General features: G+C 41.5%; 2 protein-coding genes and 1 long non-coding RNA gene across 12 annotated transcripts in view; 2 read left to right on the top strand and 1 right to left on the bottom strand.

Annotated features, from left to right (window-relative positions):
• adcy9 (adenylate cyclase 9) overlaps positions 1-14,280 on the top strand; it is a 33,984-nt gene extending 19,704 nt beyond the window's left edge. For 7 of the 8 annotated variants that reach the window (XM_068592280.1, XM_068592281.1, XM_068592283.1 and 4 more), the window contains 10 exons: positions 2,736-2,935; positions 3,502-3,603; positions 3,955-4,214; positions 4,895-4,997; positions 5,918-6,135; positions 7,760-7,919; positions 9,737-9,879; positions 10,276-10,305; positions 11,872-12,151; positions 12,357-14,280. In XM_068592280.1, the coding sequence (XP_068448381.1) occupies positions 2,736-2,935; positions 3,502-3,603; positions 3,955-4,214; positions 4,895-4,997; positions 5,918-6,135; positions 7,760-7,919; positions 9,737-9,879; positions 10,276-10,305; positions 11,872-12,151; positions 12,357-13,394 (2,534 nt within the window). In that variant the 3' untranslated portion in view covers positions 13,395-14,280. The remainder of the gene's footprint in view (positions 1-2,735; positions 2,936-3,501; positions 3,604-3,954; positions 4,215-4,894; positions 4,998-5,917; positions 6,136-7,759; positions 7,920-9,736; positions 9,880-10,275; positions 10,306-11,871; positions 12,152-12,356) is intronic. The other variant, XM_068592276.1, reaches the window with a different exon arrangement.
• A 3,295-nt stretch (positions 14,281-17,575) lies between these two features.
• On the bottom strand, positions 17,576-18,244 carry LOC137795054 (uncharacterized). Its single transcript, XR_011078375.1, has 3 exons — positions 18,157-18,244; positions 17,919-18,034; positions 17,576-17,733 (listed from the first exon to the last, which is right to left on the bottom strand). It is a non-coding gene; the product is annotated as an uncharacterized lncRNA (long non-coding RNA).
• The window catches only part of crebbpa (CREB binding protein a), a 42,032-nt gene continuing 39,596 nt past the window's right edge, over positions 18,081-20,516 (top strand). For all 3 annotated transcript variants that reach the window (XM_068592269.1, XM_068592268.1, XM_068592270.1), the window contains exon 1: positions 18,081-18,972. In XM_068592269.1, the coding sequence (XP_068448370.1) occupies positions 18,885-18,972 (88 nt within the window). In that variant the 5' untranslated portion in view covers positions 18,081-18,884. The remainder of the gene's footprint in view (positions 18,973-20,516) is intronic.

Below are 20,516 nucleotides of genomic sequence, written 5' to 3'. Positions count from 1 at the left end.
CAAAAACATCTTTGTGAAATCCTGTTAACTAACATCTCAATAGTGCTTTAATCAGTGAACTATGTGTAACAGTCATGTCTAAAGACCTTGCAAGTCATTTCCTGCTGCAAGCACCTTGTGCAGGCCTCACTTTGGCAAGCATCACAGGGACACTTGAACAGAACATCGCCATCTTTATTGTTATTAGTAACACCTGCTACAATCTGACAATTCAAAATGTCGGTTGTGAAAAAGGCCCACGGGTCACTGATTTTTAAAGTTGCCAACAAGACAAACATTGAGCTTTTAGCTTATTTACCTCTTCTGCAATAAAATGGACTGACATTTTATTTAAAGATCACTTTGGGTGCACAACTCTTGCCTCTGAGCTAATGAACGGCAGAGAACAGCAGTGAACTGGTGTGTGTGTGTCTGTGTGTGTGTGTGTGTGTGTGTGAGAGAGAGAGTGAGAGAGTGGGTTGAGATCTCATAAATGGCCTTTGTTGCCCGCTTGGCAAGGGACTCAAACCCAAAGTTAGGGCTGTTGTTGGCCTACCGGCTGAGGACGTCTGCCAAGGCAACACTGTCCCAGGCCTCAGAACAAGACACACAGTGCTTCCAGACTCCCAAGATGATTTTATTGTTAGTTACACATTCATAACTAATTTTATTTATGCAGACACGGAAGCAGAACAGAGAGCTGTGGTGATACTCAGTCATGCCCATCGGGTTCACAGTGGCCAACTCTGGTGTATCTTTTTATATTCGCATTTTATGGCAGATCAGCCCATGAAATAATCATACACCAAATTATAGAAATGTACTTTACTTCTGTCAGTAATTACTGAAATGGAAAACCAGGAGTGAAAGCAGTTGCACTGATAGAGAATGCACTATTTTATTGTTCTATAGAAGTTGTTACTCTATTAACATATTGTATTTCTATTACACTGACTCACTGACTAGGTGGAGAGAAGAAAATGAGGAACAAAGTATGAGGAGAGGGCAGAGATGGAGGATCAACGGAGATGAAGAGATATTAAAACTGCAGATGCAACCAGAGGAGAGACAGACAGACATGAGGGGGAGTGAACAGCCTGTGTGTGTGTGTGTGTGTGTGTGTGTGTGTGTGTGTGTGTGTGTGTCTGTGTGTGTGTGTGTGTGTGTGTCTGTGTCTGTGTATCTGTGTGTCTGTTAGATTAATAAAAAAATGTTGCAAACATTCTGTAGTACACAAATTGAACTTATGAACACACCCACTGAGCATCAGACTGACGCACATGCTTTCACATATGGGTTGGATGCTCATCACTCACACTTACACAGGTTGACACATCATCAAATAGCTTTCCCTTTTTCTTCTGAATAATAAACTACATGATGCCGGTCAACATGACATTCAGTCAGGTCATGACTAGTTTCACTAAATCCATCTTTCTCAATTTGTTCACGAAGCCCTTCTTCACACCATGCTTCAAACATATTGTTATTGTCTTATTATTTCCTTTTTTTCTTTTATTCAAAAAGATTTTACTCTACCACATGTGCTCATTCACTCCATATAGTTTCCAAACTACATTAAACATTCCTCCAGGGTAAATGGAACGCAATATAAAGCTGCATTTGCACTGATAACATATGACAACAATACTAGGCATGCATTAATACAGTATATACAGTATTTGTTCTGGAAGCTCTAATCTCACACACTTAAAAGTTCACTGATGCAGGAATGCACTGCAGTAGGATCGCTACAAAGAAAATAGTGTTGAAAATTGGTTTCAGCCTCTTTTTTTTTTAGAAAGCAGTGTCATAACAATGAAATGAAACTCTGACGACCAGTGTCAAGGCAGGGAGCCCACAAAGACTCCTGGACCAGGTTCCTTCATGGCCTGGTTACTCCTTCAGTCATCAACATGCTAATAAGGTTAGCACCTTTCAGCTGTTTGAACAGAGAGGCCAGCTAGCCAGGTTACTGTGTGTTTGGACAGGCTGATAGCGCCTGGCTATGGGCCATGACTCTAATCCACTGTTTGTATATTTCCTTGTTGGCCCCACACCAGTGTGAAGATGACCAGGGCTCTGAGCTGATGTGCAAACATAGTAAAACACCCAGTATTACATTACCACCTTCTTTTCAGTGTGTGTAGTCAGCAACAAAGATTTTATGATGCTTGTGTGTCTGCAACTAGCCACTATTTTCACAAAAGGTCAAAAACAAAGATTGCCTGTCACTCAGAAATTAAGTGTGTTTATGTGTTACTGTGAGGTTTCACACCAGATTTCTGGTATTTTAGGATTTCATAATGATGTCAAACAGAGAAACACAAGCTACTTTCAGCATCTTTGAAGCTATAACCAGCAGGTTAGGAATGTGCACCTGAGAATTGAATTTAACAATCAATAATCAAAATTACAATCACTAATTGTCCTGTAGACTGACTTAATGTTTCAGCAACAGTGTTGACGGATCTAACAGTGTTTAGCTTCTGTGACCGCCATGTGAGTGCAGTGCAGAGCGGCAGGTTGTGAGCTAACCGCCCGCTCACGCTTCCAGTGCACGGATGTAGACAAATCAGAGATGATAGGATTACACACGCAGAGGGAGAGTAACTTCATTCTCTGCTCAGGACAACATTACTCCACTATACCTTTACTTAAACAATAGTTGCCTAATGCTGTATTCATGATCGCATAGAGAACCAATTATGAAAATGGTGAGCATAAGTGTATCTTTTGCTTCTGCTTCTCCTCAGGGCTAAAAACCTACCTGATCTCAGGAAGGAAGTTGGAGCTTGAGGCGCAGTCTGGCTGTTCTCAAGTGGGACCGTCAGGCGGGGAGTTGGTTGGGGCGAGCCCGTCCTCCTGTTCTCAGCCCCGCACTCCGGACCTCATCCTAAGGGGAGCGCAGGCCGCTGAGCCCCTGCTGCCTCACCAAGCTCCAGACAGGATCGGGGTGAGTGAGAAGAAACAAAAAGTTGAGGGTGGAACATCGAGATGGATACCTCTCCTATTTTGTAGAAAAGAAAATGATGATGACTGTTGCATTATTTCACACTGGCTTTGTGGCTGAAAACACAGCTATACAACTCAAACTAGCATTCACCTTTCAGCAGAGCTGCTGTCCCTTCTGCTCAACAGCAGACAAGTGAGGGATACTGTGTGCATTTACACACAAGGGACAGAAGCATAACTTCACTAATTACTAATTATCTTAGTTTCTGTTTCTTCGGTTAAGTTTACACAGTTCATTTTGCTGCTTAAATGTCCACATGACTGCATACATGAAAACATTACTTATGTTTGCACATTTTGTCCCAACTCTTACCAACACAATCAGATTAATACACATTTATCAAGTAATCAGTCTGATTTATGAGGAAACAATGTCATCTATAAGTGCAGGTAGTCCTTTAGCCACAGTGCCCATCCTCATGTAAGTGTTGTTATATCTCAAACTGCTTTTGTTTGATATGTTTTAATTTATCAACTTCTCCCACCACGGTCCCTTTGTCTCCCTAGCCTCCCTTTGTGCCCCGCAGTGTGTTGTCGGGGCAAGAGCAGGGGGAAGATGTTGCTGTGCTGAACGGTTGCCAGGATGAGCACAAGACCAGCAGTGCCAAGGTACAACACCAGGGTTCTCTTGGATCCCTAAATAATCTGAGTAAAAGGCATTGAATAATTCATCTGAAAACAAGGTTTTGATTGGTATTAACATGTTTTGAATCAGGATTTTCAACGTAGCCAACAACATATATCAAAGAAAAAGAGAAAAGAAATGTGACAGGCTGTCACTGGTACCAGCAAATGTATAAGAGGAACATTGCGTGTTTCAAACTTGGAACAATGAGAATCAAGGCAGTGGAACCCCACAGTCATGCTTTCTCTTTGCTTCTTCTGCTTCTTCTCTATTTTCGTAATCTTATCCGTCTCTTCTTTTTCTTCTTTCTTCTCTAACTTCTCATCCTGACCCAGTTCATCCCAGGTCACAGTCCCAGAGCAGCCAACGGCCTCCTGAGTCCCCTGCTGGAGGACCCAGTGCGAGCCAGCCAGAACTCCCTCTGCGACATGCTTCAGGAGAAAGACAAGAAGACGAGCACGAGCACGGGAACCGGCACCAGTCTCGGCATGGCTGGTGGCACAGGAATGGATCAGCCCGCACTGATCCAGCTGCGCGCCAAGAACTTCCGAGAAAAGAGTGATGCCCACTTTGTGGATGTTATCCGGGAGGACAGGTGAGCAAAGAGGTTGAAGGTAGAATTCATGAACTGAGTATAATCAGTGACGGATTTTCTAGGATAATAGTTATAGAGGGCGTAAGGAGTGAAGGAATCCATTTGGTCACGAATAAGATCTCATCTTTATATATTTTAACTGAATTATATGAATGCTTTGAACTTCTCTCCATAATGTTCACCATTTTAAGGTGTGTTTCATTCTACAACAGTTCTAAATAGCAGAAGATAAGATACATTCACCCTCACATTTCACGTGTCTTCAGGGTGTGTCAGAAAAGGCAAATGAACACTGAGACAACTTTGTAAACTCCACACAGAAAGTCCTCAGGGTGCTTGTAAAAATAGAAAGCAAATGTTCCACACTTATTGTCATTGGATAACTTGATACCTCTCCATCCAGAGACCATAGAAAAGGATGATTGGTGTGTTCTGATTTGCCCAGAGGAATTGTACCCAGGGGGAAAACTAACCATAGTCTGATTCAACTGGACTAAGAAATGCAGGGTTGAAAATGCCCTAAAAACTATGTCACAAGACACAAAAGGCTGAAATATCCCATCTGCAAAATGTTAACATCCACTCAAAGTATAGCAGCTGTAAAAGTAGATTCAAAAGTAAGAAGGCGCAAAATATATTCCCTTTTTTTTATTTTGTCTTGTTTTCTCTGTGGTTCACAGTCTGATGAAGGACTACTTTTTCAAGCCACCCATCAACAAGATCAGCCTCAACTTCCTCGAGAGGCCTTTAGAAAAGGCGTATCGCAGCAGCTACAAGGAGGAGGTACACGCCGTAATTATAAGACTCATCATTGCCTCACGTGGCACGAACCGTCGACTACTTCTTGGACAAACAATAGTGTTGTAACGCATCTAGGTGTTAATAGATAGCTTTTGGTATGTGTCCGACTGTAAAGGTTATGCCACATTAGTGCAACACATTATCACACTTCCAGGACCAGTTCCACTTGGCCTGCTTTGACCTCACAGCCTTGCAGCCCCCTGCTGTTACACCAGTGTCACTACAGAGCTCAAAAGCATCGGCGTTCAACCTCTTCAGTTCATTTCATGCGTCGACGGTGTACTCATTGATGATCAGTCTTTGAACTTGGGCGTGGCTCAGCTGTGAAGCGGCAACTCATTTGTGCAATACTTTAAAATTCCAATATATTTATACACATAAGTAACATAAGAAAAATCAAACTTTCAACTGCATTTAGTGAGATGTAAATAAATAAACAAAGAAACTAAATTAAAAAGCATTTCACATTTTAATTCTTTTCCCTACACACTGAAAAAATGCTGTCTTTACACAATCACCTTTCATCATGGTAGTCCTTTATTATGAAAAACCTCTCTCTCTCTCTCTCTCTCTCTCTCTCTCTCTCTCTCTCTCTCTCTCTATATATATATATATATATATATATATATATATATATATATATATATATATATACTCTAAGCTTGTACACATACTACTGCAAAACAGCAATTATGTTTGATTGTGTATGCATTGGATACTCATCATATTCAGTATTTAACACATGTTTTAAAATGTAATTCTTGCATAAATTCATTCCAACTGCAGTTTTATCTGAAGTAGACACTGAAATGATGGTGAAACACCGGTGTATGCTTCATGCATGAGTTCTCAGAAAATGCAGCTTCTGATCTCCTTAGTTTCCCATCCATCTCCCTCTCCAGGTAAAGAACCTTGTGCAAGTGCAGACATTTGCGAGCTCCACCTTCAGCTCCTTCCTGGACGTTCTTCTCAGCTGTTTTGTCTTCCTGGCCCTGACACTGGCCTGTTTCCTTCCACCTCTGGTGAGCCCAGACCCGGTGAGCCCTCCAGCTCCTGCTGCCCTGGCCCTGGCTCCCCTGGCTGGCCTGTTGGAGCTGGCCTCCCTGGTGCTCTCCATACGGTGAGGAGGCTGGATGGAAAAGCGTCTGAAATGTAATTTAGGCTGTTGTGTTTTCAGGGCTCTGCCATCAGGGCCCAGTGATGTCGAAGTCTTTGTTACCAAATAGGATTCAGATAAAAAATACCTGGATCATCCGGCGATGTTCCACATTATGGGGCCCATAAAGCAACCTCGAGCAATCTCAAACCACGTCAGGACTCGATAAATAGAACTGTTTGTATTCATAAATTGTCATCATTTACGATGATCAGAAGAGCGATCAAACTTTCTCCTGTCTTTCTCATTCTTATTCATTCAGCACTAATTTGCTGTATTTCATGTTTTCATGTCTGTAGTTTAGAATACATATCACCGAATCATCGTGATTCACACAGTTAAATATACAAATTCGTCTCATTATTTTAGCGATAGACATCACATTCCGATTAAGAGTGGATGGGTGTAGGAATGCATCATGAATAAGGGAAATATTGATTACATTATCTAAAATGTGAACAGAGCAGAGCTGCTGTCTGCTTCTGCTCAACAGCAGACAACTTACCGTGTGCACGCACGAGGAACAGAAGCGCAACTATATTGATTATTTTAGTCTCTGTTTTCTCTGTCAAGTTCATACAGTTTTGCTTACTTAAATGTCTCCATGCTATCGTGACATCACTGCACACATAAAAACATTATGATGACTGAAAGCAGCCTCTCTAATTATTAAAGTAAATTGTGAAAGAAAATACTCACAGCCCCACATCAATAATCTACAATACATAATTTTGAAAGCAACATGGCTGTAAACCGTGGACATTTCCACGATGCGGATGTCTAAATTGGAGGAAATAATTATTTTGCGTTGGTGGGTGATCTCTAATATTCATCTCTTTGTATTTATATCTTAATCTATGTCTCACACATTATGCCACATTGGGAATTTAGTCTCTAAGTCTATAAATTGTCATGAACAGTGTTACGCTCATCTGACAGAGATCATAAATTACAGCATTATAACAAAAACAATGGATAGCTGATGAATCAGCGCTACACGTCATTTAATAGACACATTGCTTTGGGATGCAGGCCTCTCGGCCACAATGTCTCGTTTGATAAACGCCTGTTGTCTCGGCTCTTCTACTATCGCTTCTCTTCCTCGCAAAGAAAGGAGTCAATGAGACAGTAAGCATATTGAAGAAGTCCCCGGCATCTCTTAGGCCTCAGTGGCTCAGGATTGAAAACCACTGATTGACCATCCCACTGCACCACTTTCCACTGAAACCAAACAAATTAATGAGTGTGGTGGTTGGTCCCACACCATGATCGATTAATTTCCCTTTTCAGATATGACTGGTGTTTTGTGAAGGACAAGTATTGGCTCATAAATTGGCAAAAGAAAGGACATGGAGCTACTTGAAACTACTATTTTTGTTTTAATAACGTGTCTTAATAAAGGACTACTAAAAGTTTACTGCAGTTGAGGACGGGGAGAGATAATATGTTTTCTTTACTTTACTGTTTTGTGTGTGACTATTTAGTTCGGTCAGGTTTTTGTTGATTCTTGTTTTGGTATCATTTAGAATGAACTGATAATGCTTTGGGGTTGTCTCCTAACTCACTGTCCTCCTCTCCTCTGCTGCAGCATGGCCTTCTATCTGGAAAATGTGATGAACTGTACCCGCTCCCTGCTCCTGGTGGTCTCTGGCTGGGTCCCCCGTCATGTGATTGGGGCTGTGTTAGTCTCCCTTCCTGCCATCTCCGTCTTGTCCCACCTCACCTCCTGTGTCCACCTGCCCCTCCAGGTAAACATGCCTATTGGTGTGTGTGTGTGTGTGTGTATGTGTAAACTCTGTCCTGTAAGTGGGCACTCAGAGAGTATGTGTGTCCATCACTGCCTTATGAATTCTCTGCATTTAACCCATCCCTAGTAATGAAGGAGCAATGGGCTGCCATGGGGCGCAACTGGGGGTTCAGTGTCTTGCTCAAGGACACTTTGACATGCTATGGAGACCGGCTACCTTGTGGCTTCAGAACGACCACTATCCCCATGAGCTACAGCTGCCCAAAGGCTGCAATCACTATCACTATTACTATTAGTCCTGCAGCTGATTTAACTATTAGAATGGTTTGCCCTCACTAACTGAAGCCAAAATAAGCAGAGAGGAGTCTGCAGTTTGAAATCTTGCCCATGGTGGTTTGAAGCCAGAAATCCTTGGAGGCCAGCAGAGCCGTTAGCTGGCATTATCCCTTTTAGGAACTGTCGAAGGAAAACAGCTCAGAGGCTTCAGGAGGCTTCGCCTGTGGACCTTGGCACCAGAAATGTTGACATTTCTTCTTCTCCGAGTCCTGCATGTGAGAAGATTGAGAGCAGCCATACTTCACAGCGTTATTTATGCTGTTTTGATTCGAGGCCATCTGTATAAGTTTGATCCTCTCTTTCCAGCTTTGAGCCAACGGCTGCTTGCAAGATGTGTGGCGTTTTGAGATCTTATGTTTCAGGGATTTTCAACACCCCATTTCTGTATCTATTTCCCTCCCACCCTGCTCTGTCACCCCCCTCCACTCTCCCCATCTCTTCGGGCTTGCAGATCAAAGTGGCAGTTTCACTGAGGGTTGTTAATTAGACATGCAGTTTTCTGGACTTCAGTGCCTTTGAAACTCTGACTCTGTTTATATTGCATTTAACATCTAGATAGTATGTACCAGAGTGAAAATAAAAGCAACATAAGACTTAACAAGTAATCAAAATGTTATCATTCCAAAATGGAGTTTTCAAATTGCACGAGACACAATATTTGTCAAATGCAAAATGTCAAAATACCATTTGAATTAAATATTGTTGTGTGGCACAGATGTCGTGGCCTACGCATTCTATTTTACAGACAAATTTGATACAGATCCCTGCAAAAATGTTTTTCAATGAAGATTAGATTTATTATGTAAAAATGATAATTCCCTCTAATATTACAAATTACAGTTCCAATAACAATCAAACATTATTGCAAGTTATTTGATATTTTTTCAAAATTGTTCAACCCTAAAGCAACAGTGGTACTCCACTAGACCAGCAAATTAGAAATTACTTACTTGTTACGAATGAATTCAAATGAACATAAAGTCAAACTATTGGTTTAAAGCACATTGTAAAAATGAAGACCTAATGCGTTCAAGTCACAGAATTTAACGACTGGGTGCTGAATCCATCATGTGTAGATTATGCGCTTCTGGTGGAATCTGATTGACATCTCGATCAGACATATACACACATTGACAAACAAATATGTGATGAGGAGTTCTTAGTAACACGAGTGTTGATGTTGCCCAATATCAAGTCTCTCTTTGGTCACTATATGAAACAAAATATGTGAGCTTGTCCTGATAGCCTTCTCTTTGACTGCTCTCCTTTCCCAACACAATAGCCCATGTCAAGCATTCGACTGTAAAATCCCATCATAACTACCGTAAGCCTCAACAACCTCCTGATATACAGGACTGTGGAGACCCTTCATTATTTAGTTAACCCCATTATTACTTACTCTATTGTATTCATTCTGTTTTGCATTCACGGTATAGTCCTTATTTTGTTAAATCCCTTTAACGACAAGGCTCTTCTCTCCAGGTGACCATGTTCCTGTGCTGTGCCACCATCCTGGCCATCATCCAGTACTGTAACTTCTGCCAGCTAAGTTTTTGGATGCGCTCAGTCCTGGCCACCGCGACAGGGGTCGCCCTGCTGCTGTTGCTGTACAGCCCTTTGCACAGGTACAAATGCTAAATGCAAATGATATAAGTAAACGGATGCTGTATACACACAGACACACATTGTTATACTGTATGCACTAGGTGTGACATCTCACATTTCATTCAATTTAAAGACTTCATACAAGATTTCACACAAGTGACACATGTAAGCACTGATCATCGTGCAGTAGTACAACTATGTACGCAGTTGATATAAGTGAAACCAGGAATTCACAACACAATGTGAAAACTGAAATGTAAAGCTTTGTGTTTGAGATGTAGATTTTACGTTTCTTATCTGCGTCTGTCCTTGATAGATGAGTTTTATTCATGTATGTATGAATTATTCTCAAACATTGGGTGTGTGCACGTGACCGCTCCTCTCTTCTGACTGACACCACTCTTGTCGTCTTTCAGCTGCGGTAATAACAGCTTGCCGGTTCATGGGTGAGTGTCTCCGTGGAAACAAAGGGGATGATGGATGAGTGACATTTAAAGTGTCAACAGAGGCCACGGCTTGCTTTTCATATATTTCAAAACTGCGGCGCTGTCTGGCTTCTACTCAATCTCATGCACAATCTCTTTACTCACATGTCCTTCTCTCACCTCTGTCTCCCCCTGTGTGCACCAGCGGTAATGGCTGCTAAACATCACTAGTGGTAGAAATTACTCATAAAGCTCGTGCCTGCTCGACTGTTTTATGAGAGCCACAAGTTAGCTGACTACATGACAGAGGAGAGGGGTCTGGAAAAGACTCTTTTTCTTTCATTTTTTTTTTTATCACTTAGCATTTTGATTGGAAGCTACTTATTAAGGCTCACATGATGCAAACTCTGCTTGAATCATACTTGAGCACACTGCTGTGCTAACTAAATAATCTTATGAGCCAATGTTGCTGTCAGAGCGCCTTCAGGTTTTTTCAGCTTTAATGAGCCTGTCACCCAGCAGGGAACATTATGTTTCTGAGGTGGGGTTTCCAAAGACACATAACCCTTCAAACATGTCTTGTATTCAGTATGCTTGTATGTACTGTAACAGAACGGTAATTTAACAAGACGCTTTTTAATTAAACAAACACAAAACATAGCTCAGTCCAGAGCTAACTACAAACTAAAGTATATCAGCCGGGCCGCTAGCCGACTTACTCTTCTTCATGAAGAGGAGACACATGTCTCCTCTGCTCCGTTCCCCTTTCACCTCCCTGACGAGGAGATCAGGATCAGGTGTGTCTCTACTCTCACCTGATCTCAAAGCTCTCCTGAAGGAGTGGGTGGAGCCTCCTGGATGGATCGTAGATTCCAGACGCTCCCCCGCCCCTCGCACCCGTACAGTTTATTTATGTTAATTGCTAAATAATTAGCAGAAGGCACCATTTTGGTTACAGCGTGTATATAGTCCAAAGTAAGAAACTAGACTTCTTAGTACTTCGTCTTGCTTTGTAAATGAAAGAAATGATACACTTTTTTGGTTTTAAATCTGGGTGGAATATATAATAAATATCTAATTATATCCCTCGCGTAGTTTGAATTCAGATTATGATTTTCAATGCTTTTTGACAACATTCCTAGAGAAGCTGAAGGATAACCATGTTGTTTTCAGATGAAGACGTTGCTATGCAGTTCAATGTGATTTATTGAGGCCAGTGGAGAAACCAGTATTTCTACCTCTGCTATGATGAATATGAACATTGAGGTAAAATTGCAAATATTAAACTACACTCTTGCGTAAGGATTTTGAGGGAGTGACTCCAAAAATCCTGTTATCAAACTTTAACACAGATGCGTTAAAAATATGTCATCATTACGTCATGTCATCTTCATACAGCACCTCACAACAGGCTGGTGCAGGAGATGCAACGTGAAACATTCAAAGCAGTTTCTTAGCAGTCTATGTGTAATTCTCTTGCCTCCATTTCATTTTCTCAATCCTGTGGACCGTTTTCCTGTTCATCAATACACTCTTCATCTTGAACCACTCTTACTTTTCTTCTGTTGTCTCCAAATTTTCTCTCAGACTGAACATCTCCTCATCCGGTGATGGTGATTCAGCATTGGTCACACCTGAACCTCCCCCACGACCTCTTGACCTTCTGGTCCCAGAGGCTTTCCTGGCCTTCTTCCTGCTTCTTCTCCTGGTCTGGTTCCTTAACCGGGAGTTCGAGGTCAGCTACCGTCTCCATTACCATGGCAATGTAGAGGCTGAAAAACACCGCTTCAAGATCCAGACAATGCGAGATCAGGCGGAGTGGTTACTGGGCAACATCATCCCCATCCACGTTGCTGACCAGCTCAAGGTTTTGATCTCATTCATATATTTGTTTGGATTGTTTTGTAATCCAGAACACAACGTTTTCAAGGAAATCCAAAATGACATTCTTCTTCGTATTTCTTTTCTTAAAAGAAGAAGATGAAAGATACAAATGATGAACCTTGTGGCATCACTGTCATCATAAACATAAGCACATTTTAAAGTTTCAACACATTTCATTGTCTCCTCAGGTGACCCAGAGCTACTCCAAGAACCATGACAGTGTGGGCGTGATCTTTGCCAGCATCGTAAACTTCAGTGAGTTCTATGAAGAGAGCTACGAGGGTGGAAAAGAGTGCTACCGCGTTCTCAACGAACTTATTGGAGACTTTGACGAGCTTCTTCGCAGACCCGAATTCAAAAGCGTGGAAAAGATCAAGACAATTGGTGCCACCTATATGGCTGCGTCCGGACTGAACGTCCGGCAGTTGTCTGAGAATGATGACGACTCTCCACACGCTCACCTGAGGGCCCTTTTCAACTTTGCCCTAGAGATGATGGGCGTCCTGGACGACTTCAACAAGAACATGCTGGGCTTTGGTTTCAAGCTCCGTATTGGGTTTAACCACGGGCCGCTGACAGCGGGAGTGATCGGCACCACTAAACTGCTCTATGACATCTGGGGTGACACGGTTAACATTGCCAGCCGCATGGACTCCACCGGGGTGGAGTGCCGGGTGCAGGTGAGTGAGGAGAGCCACGCTGTGCTCAGTGCTATGGGCTTGGAGTTTGACTATAGAGGTACAGTTAATGTTAAGGGCAAAGGGCAAATGAGGACCTTCCTGTTCCCCAAAAGTGGGGAAAGTATATATCAAGATCGGATGGAGCTGGGCACCAGCCTCGGACTCTCCTCCATGGCATCGACGGTCCATAAGACTTTGGGTTCTGTCCAGGCAGCAACTCTTCCTCCCTCTTCCTCCCATCTTTCCACACTCACTCCTCAACCACAAAGTGCCGTAAGGCCTTCAAGAGCAGGGCCTGAGCCTGCAAAGTCCACAGAGGTGAGGGAGGAGGGATATAGGGACCCTCCAAACCTCCCTGGGCAGTCCGCTGCCATAGACCATCACCTCTTTCCCCGCTCTGAACGGGGCCCAGAGCCTAGTGCTGCACGAGAGCCCTCCCAGGTGCAGCCTGCTCCTCTCGCACTTCAAGAGGAGGAGGAGGAGGAAGAAGAGGGGGAGGCCAACGAGCTATCAAAACTCAACGAGGAGTTTTATGCTCGCCTCTGATCCCTCCTGTCCTCTTCCTGTGACTTCTGTCCCCCTGCTGCCCCAGCTGCTGTCTGACTCTACGGGACCGATTGCAGGTGTGGGCAGGATGTCCCTTTCTTGAGGCACAGTTAAAGAGCGCGGATGATGCAGAGGGAGTTTGTCACTCTGACACAAACAGTGGCTATTACAAATGTTGACTGATGTCTTTGATGGTAATGCTGCCTAAGTGCTGGGGTGGGCCAGACCTGTGTTGAGCACAGCAGGGTATTAAGGGAAAAGGCTGAAAAGGGTTCAGAGGGAAGGAAGACTGTTGGTGTTGTTTTTGGTGTTTTTTCTTATTCATTTTTGTTATTAAGTGCCTTCAGGACTAGAACAGTGAATGAACAAATATAAATTACTGAACAAAGTTTTAACAATTTTAGGATAAGGAACATGCTGTGGTTTCTTACTCCATGCTTTTGTTTTCAATGCAAGTATTTCTTAAAAAATATAATTATTATTGTGCCATATTATTTGTTTTAACTTGATCAAAGTCTTGACCTTACTTAAGGGAAAATTATTTTAGATTCTATATAAGGGCCAGTGCAGCATGATGGGCTGAGCAGGGAACTATGGGAAGAATGAGGGAATCACATGAAGCAGTGTTAATTTATGTATTCTGCTTTGACTTGAGGGCTTAATACAGTATTCATTTGTGCTAGAGTCTCAGTAAAAGAGACACGCTACAAGGCACGCTGCATAGATATTAGTTTGTGTAGCAGCTAAATGCACATTTTAAGCACAGGTCTTGCACAGTGTTTTCTCGACCACTTGTATTTTGAAAGTTATTACCGTGAAGTGGCTATTGAAATGGCTGCTAATGTCTTGGATGATAATGTTTAAATAGCTTTTAAGAACATTTAAACAGAGTTCTTGTCTTGTCTGTACAATCAAAAGCACAAAATCAAATCAGAAAAGGGAATTTAGATTGGGAAGAAACGATGGTTTTAAACAATGAGATCATCGCAAAAGCAGGAAGGCACTTTAATAAATATTTAAAGTGATACTCCACCCAAGATGCGTCTTTTAAGTATGAAACACAATCCCAACAGTGGGCACTATAGCGTTTTGTATTTGTTCGGGGGTATTTTATGTCTTTTCCATCAGAAAGTAATGAAAGTAAGAGGAGTGGGATGGGCATGGACATTTGACAGTTGACCTAACCAAGAGGCTAGCATGGTGCTCCTGGGCCCTGCAGTTTTTAGTAAATGGTTCTCAAACAGGAATAAGTAGTTCATTTGTTGAGGACTGTATTTAGTAGCTAATGTGGTGAGCTAGTGAATATTTCACAGCAGCAGAATGGTGACTCAAAATATACAGAACCCATTTCTGTTGTAATGAAATAAAATGGACACAAGTGCTCATTCTATTAGTTTTTGGTCAACAGTGGAGCTAAAAGGCACAGAGGAATAAGATCTATCAGACAATACTTGTGACTATGATCAACCAACAATGATGTGACATTGTTGGTTTTTGCCATTTGTTAACCAAACGAAAAACACACCAGACTTGTGGTGGCCAGCAGAGGGGTGAGAGTTTGATACTCAAAAGATTTTGAGCGGAGTGTCAAGTGGGACTGTAATGGACAGTTATTAAACAATGATAGGGTGGTCCACATTGCAGTTGGTTAAAGTGTCAAAGCACAGATCAACCACAGTTACAACAGTGCTGTATATAAAACCTCACACTCAAATTTAGCTCCAATCGTTGCCTTCATCGCCAAAAAAACAAACAGACATTGGTCAGTCCATCACTTGAGATGTATTCAATTGTATAGTATTGTCTGCCTTTAGTTGCGTGATGTACTGTTGAAGGGATGGGACTTTTAACTTCATCCAGTCACAGCCTTTATATGGGAGGGGGCCCCCTACTTTATCAATATACCTAAATTGCCACTTTAATTGAGTGATCTATAGGTGCAGTGCAACCTAAACTCGCTGATTGTTTTGTGGTGCCTAAAAAGTATGATTTTTTGAGTATCTTGGTTTTCAGAACTTTTTTTTTATCATGCTGTTTGCATAACAAGGATAGATACTGATTGTATGTTTGAGGAAATGATGCCCGTTGTGCAGGTTTTTCTGCATTTTCTTTTTTGTGGACGAATTCCATAATTTTTCTTTTTCTTTCTCTTTTCCAGTTCTTTTAGTCCGTCAACCGGTTGTCTGGAATAGTGTGGTGGTGGTGTTCTCATTGAATGGCTGGCACCTCTCTAGTTCTCTTTGCTCTTTACTCACTTCATGCTTTTGTCTTTACTCCTGAGAGCACTTGTTTTCTCCCTGTACTGAGAGTGTAAGTGTGCGAGAAAGATATTTCATTTCTACTCCAAGTCAAGGACACGATAAAAGATCACTGTCGTAGGATGCAAAAAGAAATCAATGAACTACATGGCCACTGTTAAGCTGTTATTTAGCTGTTGTTACCTGATCTGTAGAGGAATGTCACACACATAGTTACATTCTTTAAAATGGAGAAAAGAAAGCTCTAAAATTGGAAATCTAATCCTGCAAACACAAATCATTGCCACCTCTTTTACAGACAGGTCAACATTTGGGCTTAAGAATTGTACCTTTAGAAGCTAAGGCCACACACAGATACAGAGATGAGGAGGAACCATCCATCATTATGTAGCCGTCTACATCACGTCCCCCACCATTGCGCACTCCAAACATACACAATCAGTGCCTTTTGAATGAGAAATATGTTTAGACAGCGTGTGTGAGCTGTGATTATGTGTCAAATAATGATAACATTATCAGTATAAATGCATTCAAATCCAAAGAAGTTTCTCTAGAAGCTGTCACTCAAAATCAGGAGACACATTTCTAAACAAAATCTACTTTATTGGCGCAAATCCTTTAAAAAATATTCTTCTAATGGACAAATTACAAATTGAATGCATATTCTCAACACGCTCAAGTTCGCCAAACCTAATAAACAATACCATGCAAACTTCTGTAAATAGACGACCATATCAGGTATCCATTTTAAAGGGAATTTTTTTTTTTTTTTCCTAGACAATTTGCGAGATTACCCTTCTGCCCTTGTTGCTAGTTAACCCGCGGTGACGTTCAGGACATGTTGCTAAAGCCCAAGCTTGCACAGCAGCCATTGTAGATTTGAGATGTTAGGCTCCACCTGTTGATGCGCACACCACCTCTCCAGTAGCGCACATCTGTATGCACGTATGAATAAAATATTAAAGTGAACATTGCTGACTCTGTTATCTGTGATACAGGGGTGGGAGGGAGATGTGTGTGTCGGACCTTTTTTTTGCATGGAAATGAATGAGCAGTTTTCTTTTTTTGCCAGACACACAATACAGTCTGACTCTGAACCGTACTATCATTGTTTTTTGTTTCATTTCAATATAATGCTTTCCACATTTAGGTTGAACAATAAGCATGTACTGCCAGCAAGAGGGATTCTTCAAATCACTTTGCTTTGCTCATTTAAGGTTACTTGCATTGTATCCTTCTCTGACAGTGTATTGATGATGTGTGTATGACAATAATTGTTTCAGTTTTGGCAGAGGGAAAGAAGTGTCTTAAAAGGTTCAGTGCTCCAGTTAAAAAATGCAGAACACTGCCTCGTACACTGAAGAGAAGTGTGTGGCATTCAGTTATCCTAGTTTTTTAAAGAAATATAAATCTGCTTTGTGACAGAAAAACAACAGTGTTTCATTAGCACTTCTTAAAATCAACTAAGCAAAACGGCATCGCCAAATCACGCCTTTAAATGGTGACTTTTAAAAAAATATAAATTCACGTGTGTATTAAATTACACTGGGACGAAAATTAGATGGTTGTTTGATTTAAAATCTTTGTGTATTTGTGTTATGTTCATAAATGAGATGTATTATGTATGTTTTTGTGCACATTACCTATGTATCATTTATCTACACATGATCGTAATCTGTACACATTTGCACAAAGCACTCAGTGTTTGTACATTTCAGTTATTTTATGTCACATATGATTATTTTTTATACTTGTGCATGTGTCAGATTTTGCAAGAAAACAATGAAAAAGAGACACGTATTATCAAATTGGTTTAATGTGTGTCTGTTTGAGTAATTGGGAGTGATACAACTTTATTGCTCTTTTTTTTCAGTGTGAGAGAAATAAATCTCCAAGCAGAAAACAATTGAGTGCAGTGGGAAGTATAAGATGGAGACGAATGAATGATAAACCATAGCCTGATAATCAGAATGAATTGCAATTTTGTTTTATTTTCAAACAGCCGAGAAAATCAGAGATGTGGGCAGTCAGGCTATATTCACATTGCATGTTGGCGAAGTTTATGACGGAAGGTCCCAAACCTGTCAATAAGGCAAACGATTGTAGTGCGTTAGTGCCAGTATATTTGACTAAATATTCACTTCCGGAAACTGCATGAGTTAATGATAAAAAAACATGCAATAGGCTACATAACAAAAAATGAATGCGCAAAAGTATTTTTGGATATTTGATTTAATGTTATTCGTAATATTGTAGATAACTGTACTTGTAAAAATGACTTGATCTGACGGCTAAACGGTGCTGTGGCGCCCCCAGCGGTTGACAGGCGCGGTGTTTTCACGTAGGGCGTGAATGCGCGGCCCCTCCCCCTCCACAGACGATCTGGAAAGGAAAAAAAAAAACTTTTTTGTATCGAAGGAATCAACAGCCGCCATCTTGTCGTGGCTCGGAATTAGGATCTCGGTCCAACACTGGTTTTTACGTAGAAAATCGAGCATCCTTACCGCGATATGACAGCGTCCTTCCCTAGAAAACGAAAACTTAACATCGCCTCGGAGACATTTTGTGCGAAAAAACGGGACTAGGATCGGTGGTCGTCGGGCAAAAAAAAGCTCCGTATATCTGATTTCCCCTTCAGAGTGCGGCGATTCAGCCCCTGACGCCGTTCAGGAGCCGTAGTGTTTACTGCGAGGCGAGCGGAGACCTGGTCGCGAGTTTCGAGGTGATTTGCAAAAAAATACAGCATTTTTATGCAATTGTGCATTTTGTGGCGCTTCGCGCGATTTTTGCATGAAGAAATTTGACGTCACGCAAAATGAGTACTTCGAACACCTAGAAATTACGACCTTTCCCCTGGAATGCAGCAGCTCACCTGCTTTTATTAGACATCCACTTTGAAACACGATTTTTTTTACATGGGGGATATTTTATTTCGGGGTATTTAACGATAATAATGTGGGTGTTGGGTGTTGGATTATCATGGGGTGAATGGCGGTGGCGAAGCGGGGCGCTGTTGCATCTCTTTTGAAAGACACTCGGCAGAGCAGCAGCAGCTAACAGTTAATTTAGCTGGTAGCAGGCAATTAGCTAACCGTAGCTAGTAGCCAGTTAGCTCGCGTTAGCAGCTTGCTAATGGTTTAACCGGGAAGGTTCGAGTTGATTTGAAACAACTTGCCTGGCATAAAGTAATCAGAATCATCAACTTAAGCGAACCATCCTGACGAGAACAACTATGGCTGAAAACCTGCTGGACGTCGGACCTCCCAACTCTAAGCGGCCGAAACTGAATTCACCTGCCCTGTTGGCGTCTGATGGACCAGGTAAAGGCCTCAACACTGTATTCACAATGATACAACACTGAAATATTGGGGACACACGCACACGTAACTTTGCCTTGAGGTCTTGCTTCTCAAACGTATTGAAGTCCCCAGGTCAGCTCGGGGTGCTGTCCCGTGGGTTGGCGGTTGTTAGTGATTGGTTTTACTGCAGTGTTGTGGTTTAGTTTGTGGTGAGCGTGTAGCTGCAAGGACACTCGCTTGCCAGTTTATTAGCTAAGCTTGTGCTAATGCAGTCTTTATTACAGTCCTGCACTAGATCACACATCCACGATGTAACGTTAAACCGTGATGCAATATATATTACAGGACTACAAACTAGAGTTTACAAAATCACCTCGCAGTTAAAGCAACGCCTCTCTGAAACGGTAAAAGCAAAAAAAAAAGCACGTTTGAAGAATGTAAAGTTGCATGTTTTGCAGCGCGTAAGCATTGCATCACACTAGTTTTGACTGAGTGTTTAACACTGACAACTAAGTTTATGGATGTAAACGTATAGTATTTATAATATCTGCTTGACTGTGTTACTACAGTCAACCACTTCATGTAGGAAGTTGTAACGTTTGTCATCATTTAACTCATAGAGGCATTATGGCGTCAGTGACATCTTACATCTTGAATATCTTGCAATCACAAATAATTAAATCTTATGTCAAGATCAGATGCCATGTCTATTCATGACATACTTCTCACCTTGAAAGAAATCCAATGTAGTGAAGCAGATTTTATCCTTTTTTTTAATAACACTTACATTTATCTGAAGAGACTTAATTGTATTTATTGTGTTCAGGTCTTTGTGTAGTGGGATGATAAGACAGTTGTAGAGATGAAAACAGGGTGACTGACGGGCATTGTTTGAAACGGGAACTCAATTCAGGGACCAAGTATAAAACCATGAATCCCACACAGCAAGTCTATGAACCCACAGGCCAATCTGGTTGTGACTGGACCACCTGTGATTGTATAGTCACTATTTAATTTGCTGAAATTGTTACTGGTTGAGTTTAATTTACTTACCCCAAAAATATCTTTATCTTTTTAACACTACAGGCATATCAGGCTGATCTGACTATATGGAGCTTTGTGAGGCTCTATGTCTTGGCTGCTTGACAGATCACTCTGATACACTTCTGTGGTAAAGAGTTTGTTAGGAATATATTTCTTCAATGGCAACAAACATGCAACATTAGTCATCCAATTAGTCCTGTAGTCTAAACTGTGTTTACTAGACACTACTGGAACTGATCTAACAAAAGTAGTCGTATGTTGAGGACACAAAGATGGAAACGATGCATGAAAACAATTCAATTCCGTTAATTTTGTATAGCCCCAAATCACAAATTTGCCTAAGATCGCTTGACAATCTGCACACACACCACATCCCAATCTGTACACATATAACTTCATATCTGATCAGGAAAAAAAACCACTTTGTCTGGAAGAAGAAACCTGCTAACAATCTGTTAAATCTGCATCAAAAAATGTTGTTATAGATTAAGGTCACAGATCACTGGCGCTGAACTTCTACC

This window comes from Clinocottus analis, unplaced genomic scaffold (assembly GCF_023055335.1).
Source record: "Clinocottus analis isolate CAN_PGR_092001 unplaced genomic scaffold, fCliAna1.0.p SCAF_27, whole genome shotgun sequence".
Taxonomy (NCBI): Eukaryota; Metazoa; Chordata; class Actinopteri; order Perciformes; family Cottidae; genus Clinocottus; species Clinocottus analis.
Note: the sequence above shows the minus strand (reverse complement) of the source record. Positions and strands in the feature narration are given on the sequence as shown.